The 9,928-nt window shown below is 36.4% G+C and overlaps 1 protein-coding gene and 1 long non-coding RNA gene across 4 annotated transcripts; one reads left to right on the forward strand and one right to left on the reverse strand.

Annotated features, from left to right (window-relative positions):
* The first annotated feature begins 428 nt into the window (after positions 1–428).
* On the forward strand, positions 429–3,199 carry LOC144997532 (uncharacterized). 3 transcript variants are annotated; one of them, XR_013659840.1, is made up of 9 exons: positions 429–666; positions 1,078–1,155; positions 1,694–1,785; positions 1,878–2,012; positions 2,127–2,247; positions 2,339–2,404; positions 2,582–2,623; positions 2,728–2,844; positions 3,066–3,195. It is a non-coding gene; the product is annotated as an uncharacterized LOC144997532 (long non-coding RNA). The 3 variants fall into 3 exon arrangements; XR_013659839.1 differs by having other exon boundaries at positions 2,728–3,199; XR_013659841.1 differs by having other exon boundaries at positions 429–584; positions 2,728–3,199.
* A 4,309-nt stretch (positions 3,200–7,508) lies between these two features.
* Positions 7,509–9,728, reverse strand: LOC145045863 (putative FBD-associated F-box protein At5g56560). The gene is made up of 3 exons (XM_078994162.1): positions 9,362–9,728; positions 7,653–7,807; positions 7,509–7,604 (listed from the first exon to the last, which is right to left on the reverse strand). Exons 1-3 carry the CDS (start codon positions 9,726–9,728, stop codon positions 7,509–7,511), a joined length of 618 nt encoding a protein of 205 aa, XP_078850288.1.
* Positions 9,729–9,928: the final 200 nt, after the last annotated feature.

The following is a 9,928-nucleotide window of genomic DNA, read 5'->3' on the forward strand; positions in this document are numbered from 1 at the left end:
AGAAAACCAATCTCAAACTACTACTTGGCTCACCGACACCGGTTCAAGCAATCATGTTTCTCATGATCTCTCCTCCATTGAAAGTCCCACACCCTATTTTGGGGAGTATGGGTTTACCTATTCTTAATATTGGTTCTATTCGTTTTTATCACTACAAATAAAATGACATATAGTGGCACACATTTTTAATGGCATATTTTTGATGTGCCACTATATCATGTTTTTAGTGGCATTTTTTATATGCCATAAAAAAAATCAATGTGTTTAAGGGCACTTAATATTTTATGTCACTTATATTCATAGTTATTAGTGGTATAATGATTTAATATGCCACTAAAAAAACCTATTATATAAGAAATATTATATAAATATCCCTAAATTTTTAACAAATAGTTTTATTTACCTTCAATTGTGTTCAATATGTTAAGTCTTCCTCTAATATCCAACCTAAGAAACATGATATGACGATATCTGAAACCCACTCCCACTCCCGCTAATGTTGATCTGAAAGCACCATCACCACCCTCTCTTCGTCGACACCGAACCATCATCCCGCCGTCGCTTCACACCATCTTTGGTCCACGGTATTGCCGCTGTCGCCGTTGTTGCATCTTCAATCGAAATTGATATATCTTAGCCTACATGTATTTGATGCCTCGATTAGATGTAATATTTTTGTTCCTCGAGTTATTTTTTCATCTACATCTCTCAATTTATGTTCCTATTCTTCCTGTGTTTCATTAATTATGCTAATTAGATATGGTTCAAGCATAATTGAATATCGTTATGTAGTTTCGATGTGAAATTAGAATTTGATCATACAAAATCAGAATCAAAATTAGTTTAGGAGATTAAAAGCTCATGATTTTGAGTACAATTAAAAGGTTCAGTAGCTTATTTTACAGTCCTTAATTATTTCTTGTAGCCCTTTTGGATGTCCACAGGTTCCTTTAATTACTATTTGCTTCGTATGGTAAACAATGTCAAACGATTTCACCATGTTCTCAAATTTGAATCTAACTTATTATTTAGCCATGAATTATTCAGATTTATGATTGAATTCCCCCTTTTGTGTAGTAAATCAGTAAAAGAGGGAAATACAAAAGAAACCTAACTTAGGGAGTTTGTGTCTACAGTTAGCTTCTCTGCTTTCAGGTTTGCTTTTCTTTTTTTTTTTCATTTATACATTATGAGCTTGCAAATATTTTATATGTATAATTACAAAAGGAACTAAAAAAGTAAAGTGAAATCAAATTATTGTTACATTGATCATTTTTAGTTTGTATATCACTATTCACTAGTCATGAATGTGATTTTATTTTATGAGTAGTATGATATGGGATATTTACATAAGTCAAACCCATCATCTAAGGACTAGGACTTGAAATCAGAGCATGAAACCACAAGCTTATATAATTCACCACCTGTTCATGAATTATTAATGATGAATTTATTCAATTTGGCTAAGAGAAAAAAATTATTACCTTTGCATCCTACTCTTCCTCCATCTTATCTGATTCATCACCTGTTCATGATTTAGAAACTGAACATGATAAATCACCTTTAAAGTTAAAAGTTGATGATCAATTAGAAAAAGTGCAATGAGGAATCAATTAGAAAAAAAATTATTAGATTTGCATCCTACTCCCGTATTGGATTGTTATCATTAATGACATACCTCTTTCTTTGGAAGATGTTGGTGAATTACAATCCTACCCCTTCCCACCACAAAGACTTAGAACAGAAAGCTATTACTATGATAATTTCTCCAGCTATCGGGGAAAGGTAAGTCTTTAATACTTTCTTTTTTCTATTTGAAAATTAGATATTTGCTCTTTCTACATTATTGAATATATTTAGTTTTTTATTTTGTATAGCAATAAATTTTGGTAAAATGATGAACATGAGGGCTGTCTCTTGGTGGTCAAATCATGGAAAATGATAGCAATGGAAATGCAATAGTAAATGTAAACAATCGGGTGATCACTAAAAAGGAGCTCATAATTTTAAAGGTCAGTTTCCATAAAAATTTGGTCAGCATTGCTTATTCTTTGTCAATTAGTAACTTTCTTGAAAATATGCAATTAGTGAATATGGGTTATAAAGATTGCACTTATTTTTAGCAGGTTATGATGGATCTGTTCTAGTAAAGGGATAGAAACATGTAGAGGGGGGAACTGTGGGAAAAGCTTTGTAGTTTATATAAATTTGACTTCTATACTTTTTTCTCATTGTCTCAACATTCAGGTTATTATTATTATTTAGTTTTTTTTTTTTTAGTACTCAACTTCTTTCTCTGACATTATTATTTCTTTTGCATGTACAACTGTCAATATAGTTAAAAGATCCAAGCTTTCGCCGCCATATTCTTGTCCAATGCCTAATTTAATTTGATTATCTGAAGGTAATATATGCATTCCATTATTATTATTATTATTATTATTATTATTATTATTATTATTATTATGAGTGTGTGAGTGTATATATATATATATATATATATATATATATATATATATATATATATATATATATAATATTATAATGCTACTTATATATGCAATTGTTTTAAAAAATTTAGGCTCCATGGAAAAACGAAAAAGATTTGCCTTCTGAAACAATGGTTAGTCGGGACTTCAAAATTTAAATACCTGTAAAATTTGACAAGTGATATTTTGTTTATTATTTTATAAACATTGTGATGAAATTGCTATTTATTAATTACAGAAAGAAGAAATAAAATCATGTGAAGAAAGAGTAAAGCAACTTCTTGTGATGACTCCACCTAAAGGAGAAAATTTTCTTCAAAGCATTGAGCATATATTAGAAAGAGAAAGGAATTGAGTATTTTTCCATTTTTATCCTTCTTGAATGAATAATATAAATTGATTTTATTTTTATTTTTCAAATTAATTTTTTTAGCTCTGGTGGAAACGTGATGGTTGTGCTCCATTATAAAAACAACCCATGGAAAGAAAACATTTTAAAGCTAACGATTATTAAAAAAATCTATAATTTTTATAATTAATCAATGTTTTATATGATGTATCATGGTCATATGGCAGGTATTTGTTCATTAGTTGGATCAACAAGAAGAAATATTATGCAAAGTTCATGTGGAATCAAGTTTTGTGTTTCTTCCAAAAAATTATATAGTTTGATAGTCTTAAGTTTTGAGTAATGCATTTGTGTTTTACACTTATTATCTTAATTGTAAGACAAGTATAAATTTAAGTAATATTTTAGGTTTTTCATTTACTATCTTAGTTGTTTTTTATTATATTATGATCTATTTAAATTTATAAAAAAATGGACCTAGTTTTCAAATATAAATGTCATTTGGTATAAAAAAGTGTAGCTAAAAACTACAAAAAAAAAAAAAAAAAAAAAAAGTTTTTATTTTAGTAATTGTTTAATGGCATAAAAAAAGTGCCATAAAAACCAAAATTCCTATAATGGCAAAAAAAAGTGTCACTAAAACTCAAAAGGGTTGCAGCGACAGAACCAAAATGTGCCACTAAAAGCCTTTAGTGGGAGCATTTGTAGTGACACGTTTTTTTCTGTCGCTAATTGCCAAGAAAGCCTTTAGTGGCACTTATTAGGTTTTTTGTGACATTTTTTTTGTGCCACTAAACGCCATTTTATTTGTAGTGTATTCACCCTCAAAAACTTTTTCATTGTCCAATATTCTTCATGTTCCTCAAAACAAAAAAATCTTCTTTCTGTTCAAAAATTTTGCTTAGATAATGTTGTTTTCTTTGAGTTTCACTCTTCCTTTTTTGTTGTGAAGGACAATACTACCAAAAACTACCCTCCTCACGGGTCCAAGTAACAATGGGCTCTACTCTATTTGTCTTCCGTCATTTAAGAGTCTTCCCAAAGTTGCATTCACTGCTCTAAAAGCACCGACTAACATTTGGCATCAACGGCTTAGGCATCCTCATCTGCAACTTCTAAAGTTTATGTGCTCTAAATATTGTCTTCCTATTTCTAGTATATCAGATTCTTTTTGCAATTCTTGTCATGTTGAGAAATCAACTAAACTTCACTTGTCTACTTCTACTTTTAATAGTAAAAATTTCCTAGATCTTGTTGTGTGTGATGTTTGGGGCCCTGCACCTGTGACCTCAGATGATGGCCATAATTACTTTTTGCTATGTGTTGATGATTTCTCACGCTTTATGTGGATATTTCCACTTACATGCAAATATGATGTTTTTGAAGTGTTTAAACAATTTCTTACCATCACTGAACGTCAATTCTCTACATAACTTGAGTCTGTTCAAACGGATTGGGAGTGAATTTCGAAAATTAACACCCTTTTTCAACTCTCTTGGTATTACTCACCGTCACTCTTGCCCTCATACGAGTGAACAGAATGGCCTGGTTGAGAGGCACCATCGTCATGTGGTTGAAACTGGTTTGACACTTCTTGCTCAATCTGGTGTTCCAAATACTTACTGGCACTTTGCTTTTGACACTGCAGTCTATCTTATAAATCGCATGCCATCTCGTATCACTTCTCGTATATCACCCTTTGAGCATCTCTTTAAATGACAACCTGATTTCTCTTTTCTGAAAGTTTTTGGGTGTGAATGTTTTCCTCATCTTAGAGCATACAATTCACATAAAATGGATTTTAGGTCAATTCCATGTGTCTTTCTTGGATACAGCTCCTCTCACCACGGGTACCAATGTCTTGATCGCACTACAAATAAAGTATACATCTCTCGTCATGTTTGTTTTCACGAGAATTTTTTCCCCTTTCTCGTACCGGCTCCAGTTACACCTACACCCTCAACAACCAACCCTTACGTATCCACCTACCCACTCCCTGTTATCCCTGAGACATCTATACGACATGATATACCACCACCACCTCTTTCACTGTTACCCCCACCCATAGCTCCGATTACCACACCCTCTCCTGCCCCTACTTCGGTGTCACCTACAAATACGATTGCCATGCCTTCTCCAGTGGTATTGGTTGCTGCCTCGGAGCCATCGTTATTCACCTATGCGTGTCGGAATTGGCGCAACACTACCACCAGAGACCCTGTCACGACTTCATCTCTTGGGGCTCCTTCTACAGACACTCCTGCCACTCAGGTTCACCCCTCTAACCTTCGTCCAAACCCAAAAAAGTCAACTCGGTTTGATCCATCTGCTTTTCATGTTACTACCCAGCATGAACAGGAACCCACAACCTTCTCTACTACTGCTAAACATCCACACTGGAAAAAAGCCATGGCTGATGAATATGAAGCCCTACTACGCAATGGCACATCGACACTTGTGCCACACTCACCTAATCTTAATATTGTCGACTGCAAATGGGTTTACAAAATTAAACGAGACCACGCTGGTACTATAACACGTTACCAAGCGCGTCTCGTAGCCAAGGGGTTTCATCAGCAACCCGGTATTGATTTTCATGAGACATTCAGCCCAGTTGTCAAGTTTACTACTGTACGGGTAGTTCTGTCCTTAGTTGTGTCCAAAAAATGGCCCCTCCGTCAACTGGATGTTAAAAACTCCTTTCTTCATGGTGATCTTAATGAGACTGTCTATTTACGCCAACCTCCTAGATTTGTTGATCCACACAAACCCAACCATGTTTGCTTACTACATAAATCCCTATATGGTCTTAAGCAAGCCCCACGTGCTTGGTTTCATCGGCTATCTCGGGCTCTTCATGCTCTTGGTTTTAAAGGGTCTCACACGGACCCCTCCCTCTTTATACTCTCAGATTCGGGTACAAAAATTTATATGTTAGTTTATGTTGATGATATCATCATTATAGGTAACAACCTTGGTGCTATTGAGAACATAGTAACCACCCTAAGTCAGACTTTTTCTCTTCAAGACATGGGAGCTCTCTCGTATTTTCTTGGTGTCAAAGTTGCTTATCATGGCACTAGTCTTTTCTTGTCTCAACAACAATGTGTCTTGGATATTTTACAGCATGCAGGTCTTACCGATGCCAAGCCGACCAGTACTCCACTTCCTACTGGTGCTTCTCTTTCTGTTGGTCACAGCCCACTCTTTGAGAATCATGTACAGTATCGTCAAGTAGTTGGCTCTCTACAATATATCACCCTACCAGACCCGACATCACCTATGCCGTCAACAAAGTCTGTCAACTCATGCATTCTCCAACTACTAATCATTGGTCTGCTGTTAAACGGATTCTTCGGTATCTTAAGGGCTTTTGGTCTTCATCTTACACCATCTCCTGACACCACTATTCATGCTTATGGAGATGCGCAATCTCCTCTGGTTACTGCTTTCTCAGACGCTGATTGGGCTGGTTGCCCGGATGACCGTCGATCCACCGGGGGATATGCTATATATCTTGGTTCGAATTTAGTTTCTTGGTCAGCAAGGAAACAAAAGACTGTCTCTCAGTCATCCACCGAGGCTGAATATAAAGCCCTAGCTGATATTGTTGTTGAAGTTACCTGGCTTGAAACCTTATTACGAGAGCTATGCATCCCGGTTACTAAAGCACCGATCTTATATTGTGATAATCTTGGTGCTACTTAACTGTCTGCCAATCCTATGTTCCATGCTCGCACGAAGCATGTTGAGATTGATTTTCACTTTGTTAGAGAGAAGGTTGCCGTGAAGAAACTCTTAGTTCAATTTATCTCTACTAATGATCAGATTGCTGATATTTTCACTAAACCGTTATCTTCACAGAGGTTTGAAGGGTTACGATCCAAGCTACAGGTCTTTACCCGGCCTTAGCTTGCGGGGGAATATTAGTCAGATATTAATAACATAGTTATAGTTCAGGGTCTAGAATGTAATTGTGTTATCTATATATTCCTCTTGTACGCGTTCTTTTAATTGATATACAACATACAATTACCAATATTTAATTCAATCAAATCTTTTTTCTTTCTCTCTTTCCCTTTCTCTCTCTACTTCTTAATATGTTACAACATGGGGAACACCATTCCCCCTTGGTGTTATGGTGGTGTTATGGATGAGATGGCATATGACTTAGGCGTTATAACGTGACCCATACCCAATGCTCTTATAGGTAAAGAAAAGACCGAAATTCCCACATCTATGCTTATATCATGAATTTAAAAAAATATATATGACACCTAGAAAAGTGTGAAAGTGAGCCCATCTGCTTAAAGAGTGTGATGCATTAAAAAAATTAAAAATACCATTTAATATGCGAATACCTTTTTAATGGTCAGATTGAGTGACTCCAATTTGGGACAATTTTTGAGAATTCGGATGAGTTCATTGATGGTAAAAGCACCCATTGTTGTGGTTAGCACCAAAGTCTTCAGATTAGGTAGAGCCAGATCACATGCAGATTTAAAGCACTACAATAATGACAAAAAGTAAGGGTTTGAAGGTATTCTTCATTCATGGTAATAATTAAATAGGTACTCAAATGATAAAATTTTAATGAAAACCAATGATACATTCAGGCATCTCCAGTTATCCTACTCCTTTCTAGAAACTTTGTAAGGAATATATATAATTTAAATACCAAATTTGAAAAGAAAAACCGTAGATTGAGAAGGGTCATGCTGAGCAATTGGTTGCAAATGGAATTTCCACATATTGCAGAAACTACCCTAAAAAAAAATTTGAACCAAAATGAAGAAAATTTAGCTGAAAGTTACCTCACACAAGAAGTAAAGGTGCACCCTCAAAGATTTGACATGAGAATTTCCATGAAACAACACAGGTACAATATTGCTCCTGCCCGATACAGGGTCATTAACAACTTTCTTCAAGGAGTCTAAACGGTCACAGAAAACATTACAAGCCATAGAACCTGTCAAATTCAAATCCACCAGTTTTGGGCAAGAAATTTTAATGTCACAGCAGTCCCTATTTTCACAGTTAATACTCAGCCGCTTGAGCTTCGGACATGAAATACAAAGAAGATCAAGTTTGTGTAGCTTGCAGTCCGACAAACTCAGATCCTCGAGTGATGGGCAACTTTGGAGAAAACCTTCTACCAAAACTCTGTCGTCCAATAAGTCAACCCAGTTCAAAACAAGAACCCTAAGGTTGCGTTTAGTTATGGAAAAACAATTTTCATTTTCCGTTTTTTGTTTTCCCTTTTTGATTTTCGTTTTCCGTTTTCATTTTTCATTGAAAAATTTAGAAAACATGTTTAGTTAAAATTTATTCATTTTTCATTTCCAGTTTTAGAAAATTAGAAAACGTGTTTAGATGTGTATTTTTCTATCGGTTTTCATTTTTAGAAAACGGTAGCGGTGGTAGGGTGTGGGTGGGGGAGGTGACGGTAGCGGGTCGGCGACCGTGGTGGTGCTGACAGGCGATGGTGGTGGCGGTGGCAATTGTGCCAGTGGTGGTAATGGCGGCGATGACGATGGTGGTGGTGCTAGTGACGAGTTAGTGGTAGTGGTGGTGGTGATGGTGATGGTAGGTCGGTGCTTGTTGTGGTGAGGTTGGGTGGGTGGGTGTGCGAGTGTGTGTTTGTGGGGGTAGGTGTGGGTTTGTGTGTGTGTGGGGGGGGTGTGTTTCTGTGAGGATGGGGGTGGGGGTAGGTGTGGGTTTGTGTGTGTGTGTGTGTGTTTGTGGGTGGGTATGTGTGTGAGTGTGTGAGTGTGTTTGTGTGGGTGTGTGTGTGTGTGTGGGTGTGTTGGTGGGTATGTATGTGTGTGTGTGTTTGTGGGTGTGTGTGTGTGTATGTGGGTGTGTGTATGTATGTGTGTGTTTGTGAGTGGGTGTGTGAGTGGATGGGTATGTATGTGTGTGTGTGTTTGTGGGTTGGTGTGTGTGTATGTGTGGGTGGGTATGTATGTGTGTGTTTGTGAGTGGATGGGTGTGTGTGTTTGTGGGTTGGTGTGTGTGTGTGTGTATGTATGTGTGTGTGTGTGTGTTTTTGAGTGGGTGTGTGAGTGGATGAGTATGTATGTGTGTGTGTGTTTGTGGGTTGGTGAGTGGGTGTGTGTGTGTTTGTGGGTTGGCGTGTCTGTGCGGGTGGGTGTGTGTGGGTGGGTGGGGGTGTTAAGGTGGGGGTAGATAGAGGTGGATGGGGTGGGAGTGGGTGTGTGTTTATATTTTAGAAAAATTTTGAAATTAGAATAATGTGGAAAACAATGATTATCAGTTTTCCAAAAATTTCTATCTTCTTTGTAATTTTAGAAAACGGAAAATTTTCATTTTCCGTGAAAAATTTAGAAAAATAGACGAACTAAACGCGTTTTCAAAATTCTTATTTTTCTTGGAATTTTTTTCCGAAAAACGGTCCATTTTTCCGCAACTAAACGCACCCGAAGTGCTGGAAACCCCTTAAACTTAGGCAAAGATAGACCAGGACTGCTGACCCACTCCAACTTTAATACCTCCAACGAACTGCATGTCACCAGACAATGGGGCAACTCGATAGCTTTGGTCTTCTCCTTAGGGAAAAATGTCAAGTTAAGATGTTTGACGTTTCTCGTAACTGCCATATGAATCCACCTTTCAACTGTTGACATACTGTATAAATTCTCACAACATAGACGAAAACTATCCAAATCTACGGTTTTGCTTGCTAAAACCCAATACACAAACTCTTTGAATTCGTTTTTTTTGAATTCTTCTCTGCAGGGTAGGTTTATTTCTAGAGAGGGAAGTGCAGTCCACAAAAACCTCCATCGTCTGGACAAAATGCTGCTTCGAATTGCTTCTTCTGTGGATGAAAGACGTGAAAGAATCAAAACAAGAATCGCATCCGGCATGTTGCTGATATAATCGACCCCATCTTCGCGTTTTTATGCCTTTGGCCGCATTAATTTCTTCATGCCCTAGATGTGAATCAAAAAGGGAGTAGGTTTTACAATCGAAATATCTCTCTTCGGTTCTTGTAGTAGTAGTTAATACAACAAATTTTAGTAATCTTTATATATATTAAAATATAAAGCTTACGACATCATCTTCA

Source organism: Lactuca saligna, chromosome 5, assembly GCF_052625555.1.
Source record: "Lactuca saligna cultivar CGN05327 chromosome 5, ASM5262555v1, whole genome shotgun sequence".
NCBI lineage: Eukaryota > Viridiplantae > Streptophyta > Magnoliopsida > Asterales > Asteraceae > Lactuca > Lactuca saligna.